This window comes from Oncorhynchus nerka, linkage group LG18 (assembly GCF_034236695.1).
Source record: "Oncorhynchus nerka isolate Pitt River linkage group LG18, Oner_Uvic_2.0, whole genome shotgun sequence".
Classification (NCBI taxonomy): Eukaryota; Metazoa; Chordata; class Actinopteri; order Salmoniformes; family Salmonidae; genus Oncorhynchus; species Oncorhynchus nerka.
The window spans coordinates 66,607,361-66,631,588 of record NC_088413.1 but is presented as its reverse complement, the minus strand read 5'-3'; the positions used below and the strand labels follow the sequence as shown (position 1 = coordinate 66,631,588).

General features: G+C 44.6%; 1 protein-coding gene across 1 annotated transcript in view; it reads left to right on the top strand.

The window, feature by feature from the left end:
* The window catches only part of ush2a (Usher syndrome 2A (autosomal recessive, mild)), a 458,847-nt gene extending 444,627 nt beyond the window's left edge, over positions 1 to 14,220 (top strand). Inside the window, 3 exon segments of the mRNA XM_065004287.1 lie at positions 4,152 to 4,220; positions 9,160 to 9,345; positions 11,533 to 14,220. Coding sequence (XP_064860359.1) covers positions 4,152 to 4,220; positions 9,160 to 9,345; positions 11,533 to 11,622 — 345 coding nt within the window. The 3' untranslated portion in view covers positions 11,623 to 14,220.
* Positions 14,221 to 24,228: the final 10,008 nt, after the last annotated feature.

Genomic DNA, 24,228 nt, shown 5'->3' with positions numbered 1-24,228 from the left:
CCGACCATTTCGAATCTCACCATACCTTCTCTGCTATGCAATCTGGTTTCAGAGCTGGTCATGGGTGCACCTCAGCCACGCTCAAGGTCCTAAACGATATCTTAACCGCCACCGATAAGAAACATTACTGTGCAGCTGTATTCATTGATCTGGCCAAGGCTTTCGACTCTGTCAATCACCACATCCTCATCGGCAGACTCGACAGCCTTGGTTTCTCAAATGATTGCCTCACCTGGTTCACCAACTACTTCTCTGATAGATGTCAGTGTGTCAAATTGGAGGGTCTGCTGTCCGGACCTCTGGCAGTCTCTATGGGGGTGCCACAGGGTTCAATTCTTGGACCGACTCTCTTCTCTATATACATCAATGAGGTGGCTCTTGCTGCTGGTGAGTCTCTGATCCATCTCTACGCAGACGACACCATTCTGTATACTTCCGGCCCTTCTTTGGACACTGTGTTAACAACCCTCCAAGCAAGCTTCAATGCCATACAACTCTCCTTCCGTGGCCTCCAATTGCTCTTAAATACAAGTAAAACTAAATGCATGCTCTTCAACCGATCGCTACCTGCACCTACCCGCCTGTCCAACATCACTACTCTGGACGGCTCTGACTTAGAATACGTGGACAACTACAAATACTTAGGTGTCTGGTTAGACTGTAAACTCTCCTTCCAGACCCATATCAAACATCTCCAATCCAAAATTAAATCTAGAATTGGCTTCCTATTTCGCAACAAAGCATCCTTCACTCATGCTGCCAAACATACCCTTGTAAAACTGACCATCCTACCAATCCTCGACTTTGGCGATGTCATTTACAAAATAGCCTCCAATACCCTACTCAACAAATTGGATGCAGTCTATCACAGTGCAATCCGTTTTGTCACCAAAGCCCCATATACTACCCACCATTGCGACCTGTACGCTCTCGTTGGCTGGCCCTCGCTTCATACTCGTCGCCAAACCCACTGGCTCCATGTCATCTACAAGACCCTGCTAGGTAAAGTCCCCCCTTATCTCAGCTCGCTGGTCACCATAGCATATCCCACCTGTAGCACACGCTCCAGCAGGTATATCTCTCTAGTCACCCCCAAAACCAATTCTTTCTTTGGCCGCCTCTCCTTCCAGTTCTCTGCTGCCAATGACTGGAACGAACTACAAAAATCTCTGAAACTGGAAACACTTATCTCCCTCACTAGTTTTAAGCACCAACTGTCAGAGCAGCTCACAGATTACTGCACCTGTACATAGCCCACCTATAATTTAGCCCAAACAACTACCTCTTTCCCAACTGTATTTAATTTATTTATTTATTTTGCTCCTTTGCACCCCATTATTTTTATTTCTACTTTGCACATTCTTCCATTGCAAAACTACCATTCCAGTGTTTTACCTGCTATATTGTATTTACTTTGCCACCATGGCCTTTTTTGCCTTTACCTCCCTTCTCTCCTCATTTGCTCACATTGTATATAGACTTGTTTATACTGTATTATTGACTGTATGTTTGTTTTACTCCATGTGTGTCGTTGTATCTGTCGAACTGCTTTGCTTTATCTTGGCCAGGTCGCAATTGTAAATGAGAACTTGTTCTCAACTTGCCTACCTGGTTAAATAAAGGTGAAATAAATAAAATAAATAAATGTCATAATATGTCATAATAACCATGTCATAATAACCATGTCATAATATGTCATAATAACCATGTCATAATAACCATGTCATAATATGTCATAATAACCATGTCATAATAACCATGTCATAATAACCATGTCATAATAACCATGTCATAATATGTCATAATAACCATGTCATAATAACCATGTCAATAATACATTTTAAAAATCACCTTTATTAAACCAGGTAAGCTAGTTGAGAACACGTTCTCATTTACAACTGTGACCTGGCCAAGATAAAGCAAAGCAGTGCGACACAGACAACAACACAGAGTTACACATGGAATAAACAAGCGTACAGTCAATAACACAATAGAAAGAAAGAAAATAAAGTCTATATACAGTGTGTGCAAATGGCGTGAGGAGGTAGGCAATAAATAGGCCATAGTAGCGAAGTAATTACAATTTAGCAAATTAACACTGGAGTGATAAATGAGCAGATTATGATGTGCAAGTAGAAATACTGGTGTGCAAAAGCGAAGAAAAGTAAATAAAAACAATATTGGGATGAGGTAGGTAGACTGGATGGGCTATTTACAGATGGGCTATGTACAGCTGCTGCTCAGATAGCTGATGTTTAAAGTTAGTGAGGGAAATATAAGTCTCCAGCTTCAGCGATTTTTGCCATTTTCGTTCCAGTCATTGGCAGCAGAGAACTGGAAGGAAAGGCGGCCAAAAGAGGTGTTGGCTTTGGGGATGAGCAGTGAGATATGCCTGCTGGAGCGCGTGCTACGGGTGGGTGTTGTTATTGTGACCAGTGAGCTGAGATAAGGCGGAGCTTTACCTAGCATAGACTTATAGATGACCTGGAGCCAGTGGGTCTGGCGACGAATATGTAGCGAGGGCCAGCCGATTAGAGCATACAGGTCGCAGTGGTGGGTATTATATGGGGCTTTGGTGACAAAACAGATGGCACTGTGATATACTGCATCCAGTTTGCTGAGTAAGAGTGTTGGAGGCTATTTTTGTAAATGACATCGCCGAAGTCAAGGATCGGTAGGATAGTCCGTTTTACTAGGGTATGTTTGGCGGCGTGAGTGAAGGAGGCGTTGTTGCGGAATAGAAAGCCGATTCTAGATTTAATTTTGGATTGGAGATGTTTAATATGAGTCTGGAAGGATAATATGGTCATAACACTGTCATGGCCCATATTTACACCTGTTGTGACATATATTGTGTTATTTTATGGCTGGTTATAACACCTACAAAACCTACCACACAAGGCAAAACATTCCATTACACCATAGCACACAGTATGTTTGTTATGTATACATTTTTTTTAATTGACCATATTAAATGATCATGTAATTGTGCACACGCTGATGTCAGACATGCACCTATTCCAATGCTCTGTTTCTGATGACTGGGATGAATGCAGGAGCAGATTTCAGGAACATAAATGTGGGTTTCGACACTCTTATGTAGGTGTCATAGCCAGCCATAAAATAACACATGTCGCAGCAGGTCTAAATATATGGGTAATGACAGTGTTATAAACCATATAACAGGTTATGACAGCTTGTCAGCTGTTGTGACATGGTTATGACCATATAACAGGTTATGACAGGTTGTCAGCTGTTGTGACATGGTTATGACCATATAACAGGTTATGACAGGTTGTCAGCTGTTGTGACATGGTTATGACCATATAACAGGTTATGACAGGTTGTCAGCTGTTGTGACATGGTTATGACCATATAACAGGTTATGACAGGTTGTCAGCTGTTGTGACATGGTTATGACCATATAACAGGTTATGACAGGTTGTCAGCTGTTGTGACATGGTTATGACCATATAACAGGTTATGACAGGTTGTCAGCTGTTGTGACAGTGTTATAAACCATATAACAGGTTATGACAGGTTGTCAGCTGTTGTGACATGGTTATGACCATATAACAGGTTATGACAGGTTGTCAGCTGTTGTGACATGGTTATGACCATATAACAGGTTATGACAGGTTGTCAGCTGTTATGACATGGTTATGACCATATAACAGGTTATGACAGGTTGTCAGCTGTTATGACGCTGGGTGCCAAGTAAAGTGTTACCAAAATATATATATTTATTCGTTTTTTTATTGTTGGACATAAAAGACTAAAAACACCAGCAAATCAGCTCCAAGTGATTTTAATTTTGGAAATCTTTTTCCAGCTATTCCCACACATAATAGAGATACAAATTATTATGTTTTAGTCAAATATTATATCTGCTTGGGCTTCTTGTGGTCAATTTGCAGTGTGCAAATTGTAATTAGGTTCCGGCCCCCTGATCTTCCGCTCAAGAAAAACATTGCCCTGCAGCTGAATCTAGCTGATGATCCCTGTTCTACATTTTGTTAACACGTGTGTGGTTAACACGTGTGTGCTCAACACCGTTATGGCCCGTATGTATATATCCTCCTCTAAAGTTGACACGCACTGCAAACTCACACACATAGCTGATGTGTCACACACTGCCTCTGCCCCAGCAGTTTGATACGGTAACAGACTGTCTAGAGGACAGCAACGTGACTCTAAAGAGCTACACTATGAACTATGAGGTAGGAGGGGAGAGAGTGTGTGCATGCACCCTACTGTATACAACCTTATTGACTGGTTAAGGGGGAAAGGGAGTGTGCATGCATCCTACTGTATACAACCTTATTGACTGGTTAAGGGGGAAAGGGAGTGTGCATGCATCCTACTGTATACAACCTTATTGACTGTTTAAGGGGGATAGGGAGTGTGCATGCACCCTACTGTATACAACCTTATTGACTGGTTAAGGGGGATAGGGAGTGTGCATGCACCCTACTGTATACAACCTTATTGACTGGTTAAGGGATAAAAGGGAGTGTGCATGCATCCTACTGCACATATGTCAGAGTCAAGGCCCGCGGGCCACATCCGGCCCGCAAGAAGGTTTTTTACGGCCCCTGGGATGATCTTGATTTATTATTAGAACCGGCCCGCAGCAAGCCGGCAGCCCGCAGATCTTTTACACGCACCAATACTACATTTCCCACAATGCAAAGGTGACGCACCGAGCAGTAGGCTGCTTCATTTCAATATTTATTGGCACAGCAGTCGTCAGCATCACAGTAAAATTAACTTTCAGATACCCATCAAAAATGGCAAAACGGAAGGTGGATACTGAGAACCGGGGGTTTCAAACAAGGTGGGAGTCGGAGTATATGTTCACGAAGGTAGCTGGAAAACCTGTGTGTCTTCTGTGTGGAGAAAGTGTGGCGGTACTGAAAGAGTATAATCTGAGACGACATTATGAAACGAAACACGCGGACAAAAACAAGAATATGGACATGGAACAAAGGCTACAAAAGGCAGAGGAATTAAAACGAGGCCTCAAATCTCGACAGGCTCTGTTCAAAAAAAGCCAAATCACAAGGCCAGGCTGCTGTCAAGGCCAGTTTTATTTTGGCAGAAGAGATCGCTAAATCAGCCCGGCCATTTACGGAGGGGGATTTCATCAAAAACTGCATGATTAAAGTTTGTGACGAAGTTTGCCCAGAAAAAAGGCAACTCTTTTTAAATGTGAGTCTGAGCAGAAACACCATTGCCGAGAGAGTAGACCAGTTGTCCATCAATCTAAAAGAGCAGCTTGTGAAAAAGGGAAAAGATTTTATTGCATATTCCTTGGCTGTGGATGAGAGCACCGACATTTCTGACATTGCCCAGTTGTCAATTTTCATCCGCGGAGTGGACTCCAACCTAAGCGTGACAGAGGAGTTTTTGGCTTTACGTCCTATGCATGGCACAACTACGGGGCATGATTTGTATGAAGAGGTGTCAAGATGTGTAAATGAGATGGAGCTGCCTTGGGAAAAACTCGTGGGTTTGACACCGGACGGAGCACCTGCGATGTGTGGACACAGGAGCGGACTGGTGGCGAAGATACGGGAAAAGATGCAAGAGGAAAACGCGACAGGTGAGCTGACAGCTTATCATTGTATCATACACCAGGAAGCGTTGTGCGGTAAAGCCTTGAAAATGGAGCATGTAATGAGCATCATCACGCGCACAGTTAACTTTATCAGAGCCAAAGGTTTGAATCACCGCCAGTTCAAGGCATTTCTGACGGAGTTAGAAACGGAGCATGGTGATTTGCCTTATCACACAGAGGTGCGATGGCTAAGCCAGGGAAAGGTGCTTCAAAGATGTTTCGAGCTTCGTGAGGAGATTTGTCTGTTCTTGGACAGCAAAGGGAAAGACACAACACAACTCCGAGACGAAATGTTTCTGTGTGAAATGGCTTTTCTGTGTGACATTACGAGTCATCTGAATGCAATAAACTTGCAGCTGCAGGGTCGGGATCGTGTCATCTCTGATATGTACAGTACAGTGAAGGCATTTAAAACCAAACTGACTCTGTGGGAGACGCAGATGCGGAAAGAAAATTTGAGCCACTTTCCCAGCTGCCAGACCATGAAAGAGAAGCTCTCTACCAGTGCGTTCCCGAGCACACAGTTGGCTGATAAAATAGGTATGCTTGCCGCTGACTTTCGACGCCGATTTGCTGACTTTGAAGCACAAAAAAGCAGGTTGGAACTGCTCGGTAACCCATTTGCTGTTGACGTGGAAAGCTCACCACCAAACCTCCAAATGGAGTTGATTGACCTCCAATGCAATGATGCACTGAGGGCAAAATATGCGGCAGTGGGTGCTGCGGAGTTCGCCCGTTTCCTCCCGGCACAATGCCCCAGCTGCGCATCCAGGCTGCTCAAACGTTGTCTATGTTTGGCAGCACATACCTGTGTGAACAACTGTTTTCTTTGATGAACCTGAACAAAACATCACACAGAAGTCGACTTACTGCTGAACACCTCCACTCAATTCTGAGGATTTCTTCAGCTCAGAGCCTTACCCGAACATTGATGAACTTGTGGAAAAGATGGGACACCACCAAGTATCACCCTCAACCTCAAACAAGTGAACATTACTGTGCAATCACATATTTAGAGTTTTACTCAGTTCAAGTTTAAAAGTTAAAATTTAATATTTGTTTTCACTGCATGTTACTTCTCCTTAAACAAAGTGTTGTTTTTGATTAATAGATTTTTGCACTTTATTTTTTTGTATTTCAATCCAATTATATTTAAAAATATTTCAGTTGAGTGGATGATAGAAAATTGCTATTATTGTTTTTCTTTGAAGTAAATTTAGCCCACTTTTGCTAAAATAGAAAATATAGTCTACTGATGGTGCCTTGAATACCGGTTTCTTTCATTTAATGTTCATGTTATGGGGATATTTATATAAAGGAAATTTGTCTTTTGTGTCTGTTGAAAATTAAAGATTACTGACAGAGCCATAAGAAAATATTGCTTTATTTATCTGATCATATTGTAATATATTTGTTAGGTTTTCAGTAGGTTCAATTAGGTTCACTAGACTATATGCGTCATTTAAAAATTTTTCAATGAACATTCGAACAGTCCGGCCCTCGTCTTGTAGCTGATTTTTTTATTTGGCCCTCCGTCCATTTGACTTTGACACCCCTGTCCTACTGTATACAACATTATTGACTGGTTAAGGGATAAAAGGGAGTGTGCATGCATCCTACTGTATACAACCTTATTGACTGGTTAAGGGATAAAAGGGAGTGTGCATGCACCCTACTGTATACAACCTTATTGACTGGTTAAGGGATAAAAGGGAGTGTGCATGCATCCTACTGTATACAACCTTATTGACTGGTTAAGGGATAAAAGGGAGTGTGCATGCACCCTACTGTATACAACCTTATTGACTGGTTAAGGGATAAAAGGGAGTGTGCATGCATCCTACTTTATACAACCTTATTGACTGGTTAAGGGATAAAAGGGAGTGTGCATGCATCCTACTGTATACAACCTTATTGACTGGTTAAGGGGGAAAGGGAGTGTGCATGCATCCTACTGTATACAACCTTATTGACTGGTTAAGGGATAAAAGGGAGTGTGCATGCATCATACTGTATACAACCTTATTGACTGGTTAAGGGGGAAAGGGAGTGTGCATGCACCCTACTGTATACAACCTTATTGACTGGTTAAGGGGGATAGGGAGTGTGCATGCATCCTACTGTATACAACCTTATTGACTGGTTAAGGGATAAAAGGGAGTGTGCATGCATCCTACTGTATACAACCTTATTGACTGGTTAAGGGGGAAAGGGAGTGTGCATGCATCCTACTGTATACAACCTTATTGACTGGTTAAGGGATAAAAGGGAGTGTGCATGCATCCTACTGTATACAACCTTATTGACTGGTTAAGGGGGAAAGGGAGTGTGCATGCATCCTACTGTATACAACCTTATTGACTGGTTAAGGGGGAAAGGGAGTGTGCATGCATCCTACTGTATACAACCTTATTGACTGTTTAAGGGGGATAGGGAGTGTGCATGCATCCTACTGTATACAACCTTATTGACTGGTTAAGGGGGAAAGGGAGTGTGCATGCATCCTACTGTATACAACCTTATTGACTGGTTAAGGGGAGTGTGCATGCACCCTACTGTATACAACCTTATTGACTGGTTAAGGGGGAAAGGGAGTGTGCATGCACCCTACTGTATACAACCTTATTGACTGGTTAAGGGGGAAAGGGAGTGTGCATGCACCCTACTGTATACAACCTTATTGACTGGTTAAGGGGGAAAGGGAGTGTGCATGCACCCTACTGTATACAACCTTATTGACTGGTTAAGGGGGAAAGGGAGTGTGCATGCACCCTACTGTATACAACCTTATTGACTGGTTAAGGGGGAAAGGGAGTGTGCATGCATCCCACTAACCCTTACACACTTGGCAGGATGAGAGAGTGTGCATGTACCACCCTATAACCCCAAATGGATGCATGCATGATTTGAGTCTCAGACTAACACGTTTACAATCAACTGGTGTCACTGATTTTTCCTGGAGGGTGAGATGATTTGGGTGATTCTTGATTCAGCTGTGCCTGCCCTTGTCCTTCTGTTTAGAATGTACACATTAATGGTTAGCAATGACCATTTCATGTGGACATGTGGGTCGTGTGTCTCTTGGTGTGTGACATACTGTTTTAGTATGTGGGATACTTCTATTCTACTGGTGGGTGGGTTAATGTTTTAGTATGTGGGATACTTCTATTCTACTGGTGGGTGGGTTAAGGTTTTAGTATGTGGGATACTTCTATTCTACTGGTGGGTGGGTTAATGTTTTAGTATGTGGGATACTTCTATTCTACTGGTGGGTGGGTTAATGTTTTAGTATGTGGGATACTTCTATTCTACTGGTGGGTGGGTTAATGTTTTAGTATGTGGGATACTTCTATTCTACTGGTGGGTGGGTTAATGTTTTAGTATGTGGGATACTTCTATTCTACTGTTGGGTGGGTTAATGTTTTAGTATGTGGGATACTTCTATTGTATTGGTATGTGACTGATGATTGTGTTGATGACGGTCGGTATATCATTGCATTTCATCCACCTCTACTTCCTGTTACCCATCACCCCCCCAGGGCCTGACGGACAGTAAGATTGTGGGCGGAGGCTCACGGTTCAGCCCCATGTCGGTCCTCCGAGTGCCCAGCCAATCACAGCTCAGCCACGCCTACTCCCAGAACTCCCTGCACCGCAGCGTCAGTCAGCTGATCGAACAGGACAGGAAGTCTCTGATGGGGGAGGGAGGACAAGACTCTGGGCTGGTGAGAGGGGGAGGGACACGACTCTGGACTGGTGAGAGGGGGAGGGACACGACTCTGGACTGGGAAGGAGGGGTACACAACTCTGGTGAGAGGTGGGAAAGGGGTAGGAGAGGGGACACAACTCTGGACTGGTGAGAGGTGGGAACGGTGTAGGAGAGGGGACACAACTCTGGACTGGTGAGAGGTGGGAATGGTGTAGGAGAGGGGACACAACTCTGGACTGGTGAGAGGTGGGAAAGGGGTAGGAGAGGGGACACAACTCTGGACTGGTGAGAGGTGGGAATGGGGTAGGAGAGGGGACACAACTCTGGACTGGTGAGAGGTGGGAACGGTGTAGGAGAGGGGACACAACTCTGGACTGGTGAGAGGTGGGAAAGGGGTAGGAGAGGGGACACAACTCTGGACTGGTGAGAGGTGGGAAAGGGGTAGGAGAGGGGACAACTCTGGACTGGTGAGAGGTGGGAAAGGGGTAGGAGAGGGGACACAACTCTGGACTGGTGAGAGATGGGAAAGGGGTAGGAGAGGGGACAACTCTGGACTGGTGAGAGGTGGGAAAGGGGTAGGAGAGGGGACAACTCTGGACTGGTGAGAGGTGGGAAAGGGGTAGGAGAGGGGACAACTCTGGACTGGTGAGAGGTGGGAAAGGGGTAGGAGAGGGGACACAACTCTGGACTGGTGAGAAGTGGGAAAGGGGTAGGAGAGGGGACACAACTCTGGACTGGTGAGAGGTGGGAACGGTGTAGGAGAGGGGACACAACTCTGGACTGGTGAGAGGTGGGAAAGGGGTAGGGAGGGGACAACTCTGGACTGGTGAGAGGTGGGGAAAGGGGTAGGAGAGGGGACAACTCTGGACTGGTGAGAGGTGGGAAAGGGGTAGGAGAGGGGACAACTCTGGACTGGTGAGAGGTGGGAAAGGGGTAGGAGAGGGGACAACTCTGGACTGGTGAGAGGTGGGAAAGGGGTAGGAGAGGGGACAACTCTGGACTGGTGAGAGGTGGGAAAGGGGTAGGAGAGGGGACAACTCTGGACTGGTGAGAGGTGGGAAAGGGGTAGAAGAGGGGACAACTCTGGACTGGTGAGAGGTGGGAAAGGGGTAGGAGAGGGGACAACTCTGGACTGGTGAGAGGTGGGAAAGGGGTAGGAGAGGGGACACAACTCTGGACTGGTGAGAGGTGGGAAAGGGGTAGGAGAGGGGACACAACTCTGGACTGGTGAGAGGTGGGAAAGGGGTAGGAGAGGGGACACAACTCTGGACTGGTGAGAGGTGGGAAAGGGGTAGGAGAGGGGACACAACTCTGGACTGGTGAGAGGTGGGAACGGTGTAGGAGAGGGACACAACTCTGGACTGGTGAGAGGTGGGAAAGGGGGTAGGAGAGGGACACAACTCTGGACTGGTGAGAGGTGGGAACGGTGTAGGAGAGGGGACACAACTCTGGACTGGTGAGAGGTGGGAAAGGGGTAGGAGAGGGGACACAACTCTGGACTGGTGAGAGGTGGGAACGGTGTAGGAGAGGGGACACAACTCTGGACTGGTGAGAGGTGGGAACGGTGTAGGAGAGGGGACACAACTCTGGACTGGTGAGAGGTGGGAAAGGGGTAGGAGAGGGGACAACTCTGGACTGGTGAGAGGTGGGAAAGGGGTAGGAGAGGGGGCACAACTCTGGACTGGTGAGAGGTGGGAACGGTGTAGGAGAGGGGACACAACTCTGGACTGGTGAGAGGTGGGAAAGGGGTAGGAGAGGGGACAACTCTGGACTGGTGAGAGGTGGGAAAGGGGTAGGAGAGGGGACAACTCTGGACTGGTGAGAGGTGGGAAAGGGGTAGGAGAGGGACAACTCTGGACTGGTGAGAGGTGGGAAAGGGGTAGGAGAGGGGACAACTCTGGACTGGTGAGAGGTGGGAAAGGGGTAGGAGAGGGGACAACTCTGGACTGGTGAGAGGTGGGAAAGGGGTAGAAGAGGGGACAACTCTGGACTGGTGAGAGGTGGGAAAGGGGTAGGAGAGGGGACAACTCTGGACTGGTGAGAGGTGGGAAAGGGAAAGGAGAGAGGACAACTCTGGACTGGTGAGAGGGGGAGGAGGTGGGAGGAGTAGAAAGTCATACAATATAATGCTTAAATCCCACTGATGATCTCAGATTGTGTTCCATTATATGATCTCCTAACCATGTTGTTGTTTCTGTTGCAGTATGTGGAGGATGATGAATTTGTGGAAGCCATCAAAGCCTTCAGCTCTGTGAGGAAGGAACACACCATGTTCACAGACACACACCTCTAGATGCCCCCCCCCCCCCCCCCCCCCCCACACACACACACACACTACAACCACCAACACCTGGGCTCTCGACACACTACAACTGAACTGAAAACCCAGAACTCAACTTACAAACGCAGTCAAAACATGAACACAAAACATGGACCTCAAACTGAAACCATGAACCCTGAACTCAAGTTAGGAATCCTAGATTCAGAACTGAAAGAACCCCAGGCTTTCTAAAACTCCTATACTTGTCATTTTTACTTTATGCCAACTGTCATAACCTAGAAACAGCTAAACATTTCAGCAAGTGTGGAACTCAAAGCAATGCCTCTCATCTCTTTCATTTGAATCATAACAGCGAACCTACTGTAAGTTTGTGGTAACTGTGCCTAGTAAACCTAGCATCAATGACATTTTTAATGGTATTTGTGACAAGACCATTTTTATAATCAGTGTCAAAGCCAACTGTTTATGTGAATGAACTATATCCACAAATGTATCATCTGACAGTATTTGGTTGATCAATGTTGTGGTAAGTGGTTGACGGAAGTTTTGATGTGGTAATATTTTTCTTGAGGTTAACCATAGTGCTGTGTGGTGCTTCCACACACCTAACATTGTGTTTCAAACTACACTACATGACCAAAAGTATGTGGACGCCTGCTCACGGAGCATCTCATTCCAAAATCATGGGCATCAATATGGAGTTGGTCCCCTCTTTGCTGCAATAACAGCCTCCACTCTACTGGGAAGGCTTTTCACTAGATGTTGGAACATTGCTGTGGGGACTTGCTGTGCCCGACCTCACAAAAGCATTAGTGAGGTCGGGCACTGATGTTAGGTGATGAGGCCTGGCATTCCAATTCATCCCAAAGGTGTTCGATGGGGTTGAGGTCAGGGCTCTGTGCAGGCCAGTCAAGTTCTTCCACACTGATCTTGACAAACCATTTCTGTATGGAACTTGCTTTGTGCACGGGGGCATTGTCATGCTGAAACAGGAAAGGGCCTTCCCCAAACTGTTGCCACAAAGTTGGAAGTACAGAATCGTCTAGAATGTCATTGTATGCTCTAGCGTTATGATTTCCCTTCACTGGAACTAAGGGGCCTAGCCCGAACCATGAAATACAGCGCCAGACCATTATTCCTCCTCCACCAAACTTCACAGTTTGCACTGGCAGGTAGCGTTCTCCTGGCATCCACCAAACCCAGATTCGTCTGTCGGACAGCCAGATTCATCACTCTAGAGAACGCATGTCCACTGCTCTAGAGTCCAATGTTTGCGAGCTTTACACCACTCCAGCCGACTCTTGACATTGCGCATGGTGATCTTACGCTTGTGTGCGGCTGCTCGACCATGGAAACCCATTTCATGAAGCTCCTGACGAACAGTTCTTGTGCTGACGTTGCTTCCAGAGGCAGCTTGGAACTCGGTTGTGAATGTTGCAACAGAGGGCAGGCGATTTTTGTGTGGCATCTACGCACTCCAGCACTCGGCAGTCCCATTCTGGAACTTGTGTGGCCTACCACTTCGCGGTTGAGCCATCGATGTTCCTAGATGTTTCCATTTCACAATAACAGCACTTATAGTTGACGCGGGCAGCTCCAGCAGGGCAGAAAGTTGTCGAACTGACTTGTTGGAAAGGTGGCATCCTATGATGGTGCCACGTTGAAAGTCACTGAGCTCTTCAGTAAGGCCATTCTACTGCCAATGTTTGTCTATGGAGATTGCATGGATGTCTGCTCGACCTGTCAGCAACGGGTGTGGCTGAAATAGCCAAATCCACTCAATTGAAGAGTTGTCCGCATACTTTTGTATATATAGTGTATCGTAGAGATTTTCAGCAAGTTTTCTTGGTACAGTAAATAATGTTGTCGTTTTTTTTTTTTTTCACTGGCAGTATTAATTTATTAATGTAAAAATTATATATATATATATATATATATATAGTGATTTTTTTTTCTTTGTATGTGGTCTGGCCTATGTTCATAATGTCTTATAACTGTGTTACATATCTCCATCTTCAACTTCGTCTTGAGTCAGCTGTTTAGCCCAGACGACTATGACAATCCTTGGGCCAGACAATAGTTGGTTTGAGGAGACATCTTCCAGAGCAGGGTTTCCAGAGGTCCTGGGGCCCCCTCCTTGAGTGCACGTCTCGTTTGGTTTGCACTGGCACTACACAGCAGATTCAAATAAAGCTTGACAATGAGTTGGTTATTTGAATCAGCTGTCCAGTGCCAGGGCAAACCCCAGGACCTAGTTTGTGAAGTCCTGCGCTAGAGAGATGGCACATGGTTGGCTGTACAGTTGGATGATCTGTGTAGTGACATAGCTGAAGAGAGACAGGCCACTCTAGTGTCCTAGTTTAGATCTCTCTGCCCCTCTCCTGCAGCTGGCCTGGTTAGAACATAGACAGTGACCAGTTGAATAAAACTAATTGACTCTTCTTGTGCAGCTTTGTGTAGAGAGCTGGGCACAAACAGTTCATCAAAATTCTAGGTACTAGAATGCTTTTTAACTTTTTCATGACACGTCATATTGTAATGAATTTGTTTTTTTGAATGTCTCCCGATTAATAATGTATTTGAGAAATAAATATTGTGATGTAACTTAAATAGTGTGATATGCTGCTTTTGTTGGTGGTATTGAAAACCAGTGGGTGGTAGATGCACGCACTTTGGCCGGAATTCCATCCGATGCCGCTTTGTGGGCAATGCACGTTTTAAAGGCAACGTAACAGCGTTCGTGGAGACCACATTCACTGTAAACGCTGCATCTATCGGCTCATTACCTTTAAATGACACATTATCCAAAAATCCACCAGCTAATTCAATCCTGGCCTTTACAATAGACACTCTCCCAACATCAACATTAAATGTGTGGAAACCAACAGGATTGGAGTGAGGCTTGAAAACCTGTGATATGTCAGAGTTGTGGTTGGTGTTTGAGGAAAGACAGAAGGCTGATATACTGGGTTATTGTGTTTTACTCCATCAGTACAGACTAGAGGAGACGTCAGAGAGGACAGAAGGTTGATATACTGGGTTATTGTGTTTTACTCCATCAGTACAGACTAGAGGAGATGTCAGAGAGGACAGAAGGTTGATATACTGGGTTATTGTGTTTTACTCCATCAGTACAGACTAGAGGAGACATCAGAGAGGACAGAAGGTTGATATACTGGGTTATTGTGTTTTACTCCATCAGTACAGACTAGAGGAGACATCAGAGAGGACAGAAGGTTGATATACTGGGTTGTGTGTTTTACTCCATCAGTACAGACTAGAGGAGACGTCAGAGAGGACAGAAGGTTGATATACTGGGTTATTGTGTTTTACTCCATCAGTACAGACTAGAGGAGACATCAGAGAGGACAGAAGGTTGATATACTGGGTTATTGTGTTTTACTCCATCAGTACAGACTAGAGGAGACGTCAGAGAGGACAGAAGGCTGATATACTGGGTTATTGTGGTACAGACATCAGAGAGGACAGAAGGCTGATATACTGGGTTATTGTGTTTTACTCCATCAGTACAGACTAGAGAGACATCAGAAGGGTGATATACTGGGTTATTGTGTTTTACTCCATCAGTACAGACTAGAGGAGACGTCAGAGAGGACAGAAGGCATACTGGGTTATTGTGTTTTACTCCATCAGTACAGACTAGAGGAGGTTGATATACTGGGTTATTGTGTTTTACTCCATCAGTACAGACTAGAGGGGAGACGTCAGAGAGGACAGAAGGCTGATATACTGGGTTATTGTGTTTTTACTCCCAGTACAGACTAGAGGAGTCAGAGAGGACAGAAGGTTGATATACTGGGTTATTGTGTTTTACTCCATCAGTACAGACTAGAGGAGACATCAGAGAGGACAGAAGGTTGATATACTGGGTTATTGTGTTTTACTCCATCAGTACAGACTAGAGGAGACGTCAGAGAGGACAGAAGGTTGATATACTGGGCTATTGTGTTTAACTCCATCAGTACAGACTAGAGAGACGTCAGAGAGGACAGAAGGCTGATATACTGGGTTATTGTGTTTTACTCCATCAGTACAGACTAGAGGAGACTCAGAGAGGACAGAAGGCTGATATACTGGGTTATTGTGTTTTACTCCATCAGTACAGACTAGAGGAGACGTCAGGACAGAAGGTTGATATACTGGGTTATTGTGTTTTACTCCATCAGTACAGACTAGAGGAGACGTCAGAGAGGACAGAAGGCTGATATACTGGGTTATTGTGTTTTACTCCATCAGTACAGACTAGAGGAGACGTCAGAGAGGACAGAAGGCTGATATACTGGGTTATTGTGTTTTACTCCATCAGTACAGACTAGAGGAGACGTCAGAGAGGACAGAAGGCTGATATACTGGGTTATTGTGTTTTACTCCATCAGTACAGACTAGAGGAGACATCAGAGAGGACAGAAGGTTGATATACTGGGTTATTGTGTTTTACTCCATCAGTACAGACTAGAGGAGACGTCAGAGAGGACAGAAGGCTGATATACTGGGTTATTGTGTTTTACTCCATCAGTACAGAATCAGAGAGGACAGAAGGCTGATATACTGGGTTATTGTGTTTTACTCCATCAGTACAGACTAGAGGAGATGTCAGAGAGGACAGAAGGTTGATATACTGGGTTATTGTGTTTTACTCCATCAGTACAGACTAGAGGAGACATCAGAGAGGACAGAAGGTTGATATACTGGGTTATTGTGTTTTACTCCATCAGTACAGACTAGAGGAGACGTCAGAGAGGACAGAAGGCTGATATACTGGGTTATTGTGTTTTACTCCATCAGTACAGACTAGAGGAGACGTCAGAGAGGACAGAAGGCTGATATACTGGGTTATTGTGTTTTACTCCATCAGTACAGACTAGAGGAGACGTCAGAGAGGACAGAAGGCTGATATACTGGGTTATTGTGTTTTTCCATCAGTACAGACTAGAGGAGATCAGAGAGGACAGAAGGCTGATATACATTGTGACTCCATCAGTACAGACTAGAGGAGTCAGAGAGGACAGAAGGTTTTACTCCATGATATACTGGTTGATATTATTGTGTTTTACTCCATCAGTACAGACAGAAGGTTGATATAGTTATTGTGGAGACGTCAGAGAGGACAGAAGGTTGATATACTGGGTTATTGTGTTTAACTCCATCAGTACAGACTAGAGGAGACGTCAGAGAGGACAGAAGGCTGATATACTGGGTTATTGTGTTTTACTCCATCAGTACAGACTAGAGGAGACGTCAGAGAGGACAGAAGGCTGATATACTGGGTTATTGTGTTTTACTCCATCAGTACAGACTAGAGGAGACTACAGACTAGAGGGACGTCAGAAGGTTGTATACTGGGTTATTGTGTTTTACTCCATCAGTACAGACTAGAGGAGACGTCAGAGAGGACAGAAGGCTGATATACTGGGTTATTGTGTTTTACTCCATCAGTACAGACTAGAGAGAGATGTCAGACTAATTATTGTGTTTTACTCCATCAGTACAGACTAGAGGAGACATCAGAGAGGACAGAAGGTTGATATACTGGGTTATTGTGTTTTTCCATCAGTACAGACTAGAGGAGACATCAGAGAGGACAGAAGGCTGATATACTGGGTTATTGTGTTTTACTCCATCAGTACAGACTAGAGGAGACGTCAGAGAGGACAGAAGGTTGATATACTGGGTTATTGTGTTTTACTCCATCAGTACAGACTAGAGGAGACATCAGAGAGGACAGAAGGTTGATATACTGGGTTATTGTGTTTTACTCCATCAGTACAGACTAGAGGAGACGTCAGAGAGGACAGAAGGTTGTTGATATACTGGGTTATTGTGTTTTACTCCATCAGTACAGACTAGAGGAGACATCAGAGAGGACAGAAGGCTGATATACTGGGTTATTGTGTTTTACTCCCATACATACAGACATTGTGGTACAGACGTCAGAGAGGACAGAAGGCTGATATACTGGGTTATTGTGTTTTACTCCATCAGTACAGACTAGAGGAGACGTCAGAGAGGACAGAAGGCTGATATACTGGGATTGTGTTTTACTCCATGAGTACAGACTAGAGGAGACATCAGAGAGGACAGAAGGTTGATATACTGGGTTATTGTGTTTTACTCCATCAGTACAGACTAGAGGAGACATCAGAGAGGACAGAAGGCTGATATACTGGGTTATTGTGTTTTACTCCATCAGTACAGACTGACGTCAGAGAGGACAGAAGGTTGATATACTGGGTTATTGTGTTTTACTCCATCAGTACAGACTAGAGGAGGTGACGTCAGAGAGGACAGAAGGCTGATATACTGGGTTATTGTGTTTTACTCCATCAGTACAGACTGTGTTATACTGGGTTATTGTGTTTTACTCCATCAGTACAGACTAGAGGAGCGTCAGAGAGGACAGAAGGCTGATATACTGGGTTATTGTGTTTTACTCCATCAGTACAGACTAGAGGAGACGTCAGAGAGGACAGAAGGTTGATATACTGGGTTATTGTGTTTTACTCCATCAGTACAGACTAGAGAGACGTCAGAGAGGACAGAAGGCTGATATACTGGGTTATTGTGTTTTACTCCATCAGTACAGACTAGAGGAGACGTCAGAGAGGACAGAAGGCTGATATACTGGGTTATTGTGTTTTACTCCATCAGTACAGACTTCAGAGAGGACAGAAGTTTGATATACTGGGTTATTGTGTGTTTTACTCCATCAGTACAGACTAGAGGAGACATCAGAGAGGACAGAAGGTTGATATACTGGGTTTTGTGTTTTACTCCATCAGTACAGACTACGTCAGAGAGGACAGAAGGCTGATATACTGGGTTATTGTGTTTTACTCCATCAGTACAGACATCAGAGAGGACAGAAGGTTGATATACTGGGTTATTGTGTTTTACTCCATCAGTACAGACTAGAGGAGACGTCAGAGAGGACAGAAGGCTGATATACTGGGTTATTGTGTTTTACTCCATCAGTACAGACTAGAGTGAGACATCAGAGGACAGAAGGTTGATATACTGGGTTATTGTGTTTTACTCCATCAGTACAGACTAGAGGAGACGTCAGAGAGGACAGAAGGCTGATATACTGGGTTATTGTGTTTTACTCCATCAGTACAGACTAGAGGAGACGTCAGAGAGGACAGAAGGCTGATATACTGGGTTATTGTGTTTTACTCCATTTAGAGGACTCAGAGAGGACAGAAGGTTGATATACTGGGTTATTGTGTTTTACTCCCATCAGTACAGACTAGAGGAGACGTCAGAGAGGACAGAAGGCTGATATACTGGGTTATTGTGTTTTACTCCATCAGTACAGACTAGAGGAGACGTCAGAGAGGACAGAAGGCTGATATACTGGGTTATTGTGTTTTACTCCATCAGTACAGACTAGAGAGACGTCAGAGAGGACAGAAGGTTGATATACTGGGTTATTGTGTTTTACTCCATCAGTACAGACTTCAGAGAGGACAGAAGGCTGATATACTGGGTTATTGTGTTTTACTCCATCAGTACAGACTAGAGGAGACGTCAGAGAGGACAGAAGGTTGATATACTGGGTTATTGTGTTTTACTCCATCAGTACAGACTAGAGGAGACGTCAGAGAGGACAGAAGGCTGATATACTGGGTTATTGTGTTTTACTCCATCAGTACAGACTAGAGGAGACGTCAGAGAGGACAGAAGGCTGATATACTGGGTTATTGTGTTTTACTCCATCAGTACAGACTAGAGGAGACGTCAGAGAGGACAGAAGGTTGATATACTGGGTTATTGTGTTTTACTCCATCAGTACAGACTAGAGGAGTTTTACTCCACGTCAGAGAGGACAGAAGGCTGATATACTGGGTTATTGTGTTTTACTCCATCAGTACAGACTAGAGGAGACGTCAGAGAGGACAGAAGGCTGATATACTGGGTTATTGTGTTTTACTCCATCAGTACAGACTAGAGGAGACGTCAGAGAGGACAGAAGGTTGATATACTGGGTTATTGTGTTTTACTCCATCAGTACAGACTAGAGGAGACGTCAGAGAGGACAGAAGGTTGATATACTGGGTTATTGTGTTTTACTCATCAGTACAGACTAGAGGAGACATCAGAGAGGACAGAAGGCTGATATACTGGGTTATTGTGTTTTACTCCATCAGTACAGACTAGAGGAGACGTCAGAGGACAGAAGGTTGATATACTGGGTTATTGTGTTTTACTCCATCAGTACAGACTAGAGGGGAGACGTCAGACAGAGGTTGATATACATTGTGTTTACTCCATCAGTACAGACTAGAGGAGACGTCAGAGAGGACAGAAGGCTGATATACTGATATACAGACTAGAGGACAGAGAGGACAGAAGGTTGATATGTTTGTGTTTTACTCCATCAGTGATACAGACAGTACAGACTAGAGGGAGACGTCAGAGAGGACAGAAGGCTGATATACTGGGTTATTGTGTTTTTCATCAGTACAGACTAGAGGAGACATCAGAGAGGACAGACTAAAGGCCAGAGACATCAGGACAGAAGGTTGATATACTGGGTTATTGTGTTTTACTCCATCAGTACAGACTAGAGGAGACGTCAGAGAGGACAGAAGGCTGATATACTGGGTTATTGTGTTTTACTCCATCAGTACAGACTAGAGACATCAGAGAGGACAGAAGGTTGATATACTGGGTTATTGTGTTTTACTCCATCAGTACAGACTAGAGGAGACGTCAGAGAGGACAGAAGGCTGATATACTGGGTTATTGTGTTTTACTCCATCAGTACAGACTAGAGGAGACGTCAGAGAGGACAGAAGGCTGATATACACTCCATCAGTACAGACTAGAGGACAGAGAGGACAGAAGGTTGATATACTGGGTTATTTACGTCAGAGAGGACAGAAGGCTGATATACTGGGTTATTGTGTTTTACTCCATCAGTACAGACTAGAGGAGACATCAGAGAGGACAGAAGGTTGATATACTGGGTTATTGTGTTTTACTCCATCAGTACAGACAGACTAGAGGAGACGTTTTACTCCATCAGTACAGAGAGGAGACAGACAGAAGGTTGATATACTGGGTTATTGTGTTTTACTCCATCAGTACAGACTAGAGGAGACATCAGAGAGGACAGAAGGTTGATATACTGGGTTATTGTGTTTTACTCCATACTCAGAGAGGACAGAAGGTTGATATACTGGGTTATTGTGTTTTACTCCATCAGTACAGACTAGAGGAGACGTCAGAGAGGACAGAAGGCTGATATACTGGGTTATTGTGTTTTACTCCATCAGTACAGACTAGAGGACAGAACTGATATCTGGGTTATTGTGTTTTACTCCATCAGTAGGACAGAAGGTTGATATACTGGGTTATTGTGTTTTTCCATCAGTACAGACTAGAGGAGATCAGAGGACAGGCTGATATACAGACTCCATCAGTACAGACTAGAGGAGACGTCAGAGAGGACAGAAGGCTGATATACTGGGTTGTGTGTTTTACTCCATCAGTACAGACTAGAGGAGACTCAGAGAGGACAGAAGGTTGATATACTGGGTTATTGTGTTTTACTCCATCAGTACAGACTAGAGGAGACGTCAGAGAGGACAGAAGGCTGATATCATTGTGTTTTACTCCATCAGTACAGACTAGAGGAGACGTCAGAGAGGACAGAAGGCTGATATACTGGGTTATTGTGTTTTACTCCATCAGTACAGACTAGAGGAGACGTCAGAGAGGACAGAAGGCTGATATACTGGGTTATTGTGTTTTACTCCATCAGTACCAGTACAGACTAGGACAGAGAGGACAGAAGGCTGATATACTGGGTTATTGTGTTTTACTCCATCAGTACAGACTAGAGGAGACGTCAGAGAGGACAGAAGGCTGATATACTGGGTTATTGTGTTTTACTCCATCAGTACAGACTAGAGAGACGTCAGAGAGGACAGAAGGCTGATATACTGGGTTATTGTGTTTTACTCCATCAGAGAGGACGTCAGAAGGCTGATATACTGGGTTATTGTGTTTTACTCCATCAGTACAGACTAGAGGAGACGTCAGAGAGGACAGAAGGCTGATATACTGGGTTATTGTGTTTTACTCCATCAGTACAGACTGTCAGAGAGGACAGAAGGTTGATATACTGGGTTATTGTGTTTTACTCCCATCAGTACAGACTAGAGGAGACGTCAGAGAGGACAGAAGGCTGATATACTGGGTTATTGTGTTTTACTCCATCAGTACAGACTAGAGGAGACGTCAGAGAGGACAGAAGGTTGATATACTGGGTTATTGTGTTTTACTCCATCAGTACAGACTAGAGGAGACGTCAGAAGGCTGATATACTGGGTTATTGTGTTTTACTCCATCAGTACAGACTAGAGGAGACGTCAGAGAGGACAGAAGGCTGATATACTGGGTTATTGTGTTTTACTCCATCAGTACAGACTAGAGGAGACGTCAGAGAGGACAGAAGGTTGATATACTGGGCTATTGTGTTTTACTCCATCAGTACAGACTAGAGGAGACGTCAGAGAGGACAGAAGGCTGATATACTGGGTTATTGTGTTTTACTCCATCAGTACAGACTAGAGGAGACGTCAGAGAGGACAGAAGGCTGATATACTGGGTTATTGTGTTTTACTCCATCAGTACAGACTAGAGGAGACGTCAGAGAGGACAGAAGTTTGATATACTGGGCTATTGTGTTTTACTCCATCAGTACAGACTAGAGGAGACGTCAGAGAGGACAGAAGGCTGATATACTGGGTTATTGTGTTTTACTCCATCAGTACAGACTACTGGAGACAGTCAGACATCAGAGGACAGAAGGTTGATATACTGGGCTATTGTGTTTTACTCCATCAGTACAGACTAGAGGAGACGTCAGAGAGGACAGAAGGCTGATATACTGGGTTATTGTGTTTAACTCCATCAGTACAGACTAGAGACGTCAGAGAGGACAGAAGGTTGATATACTGGGTTATTGTGTTTTACTCCATCAGTACAGACTAGAGGAGACATCAGAGAGGACAGAAGGCTGATATACTGGGTTATTGTGTTTTACTCCATCAGTACAGACTAGAGGAGACATCAGAGAGGACAGAAGGCTGATATACTGGGTTATTGTGTTTTACTCCATCAGTACAGACTAGAGGAGACGTCAGAGAGGACAGCAGTTAATAGTTACAGAACACACACCTATTTCATCTCAACGCAGTGTAACAATTCCTACGACAGGTGGTACATCGAGACATTACACTGACAAAGGCCTTATGAAAATGTCATCATCTACCAACAGATAAACAGAATGCTCGTCAACAACAGAGTTTTTGTGGAGAAACCAATATTAAAACCACACTAAACTGTATGAAGTTTAGACATGTAGTAGGTGACAGATAGGCACACATTTATCACCGTTGTCTGAACCTTGAGTTTACACACATCCACAGATCCCTCTAGGGGAGTCCCATTGTAGTAACTCACCCTGGCCATCCAAACCCCTCTACCAAGCAGTAGAACTGGAGCTGCAAAACTAAGGCCTGCCATTCTAGAAGTATTAGGTCCTTCATGTCAACCAATTCACATCACAGACACACACAGGCCTAAAGTGATGGTATTTCAGCGAGCCATATAGCTGTTCGTTTTGTTTTTATGTCCCTTAAAAAGGGACACACCAAACTGGCAGTTACGACTGTTCCCCAACTCAAGGAGGCCATTTTGACAAGGGCAATAGTAGCTGCACGTTCACATTCACAACTATTGTCAAAGTTTTAAAAAGTGCGTGTAGCAGACAGTATGGCCCTTGGCAGCTCACACATTCAGATGCAGCAACATCACTTTATTACACTCATAAATCACACTACTATCAAATGCCATTTTCAGACAACAAAGTTGCTAACGTCTCTAAAGGGAAGGTTACTCTCCTGAGGTCAGCGCTGCTGCCAAGTGTGTTAAAGACACCGTCGAGGACACACACACACACTGACAAGAGTATCCACACCAAGCGGGTGCTTCCTCCCTGCGTTACCCACTGAAATATAACAGACACGTTGATCACATGACAGTCTGTCCAAAGACTATGGCCTAGATTCATTCAGATCAAGCATTAAATGGCAATAGTGGACACCCGCATAGCTGCTCTTTTGGTGGTGTCGTAGGTATAACTGCTTAGAGCTGTCAAATCTGTGAGCAGCTGCTCGTGTGGTTATTGTCGCGATGCCTGTCACACTCATCCCACTCGCGTTAGAAGTTCAGAACGAGAAAATGTTGGCTGTATAGAAATAATGACGCTCAAATTGAGAAATCATTCAACTAAATAATACGGATTTATATCAGACTAACAAAGGTGTATGTTACAACACACATTCCCGTGGAGCTCAGTTGGTAGAGCATGGAGCTCAGGTGGTAGAGCATGGGGCTCAGGTGGTAGAGTATGGAGCTCAGGTGGTAGAGTATGGATGTCAGGTGGTAGAGTATGGATGTCAGGTGGTAGAGTATGGAGCTCAGGTGGTAGAGTATGGATGTCAGGTGGTAGAGTATGGAGCTCAGGTGGTAGAGCATGGAGCTCAGGTGGTAGAGTATGGAGCTCAGGTGGTAGAGCATGGAGCT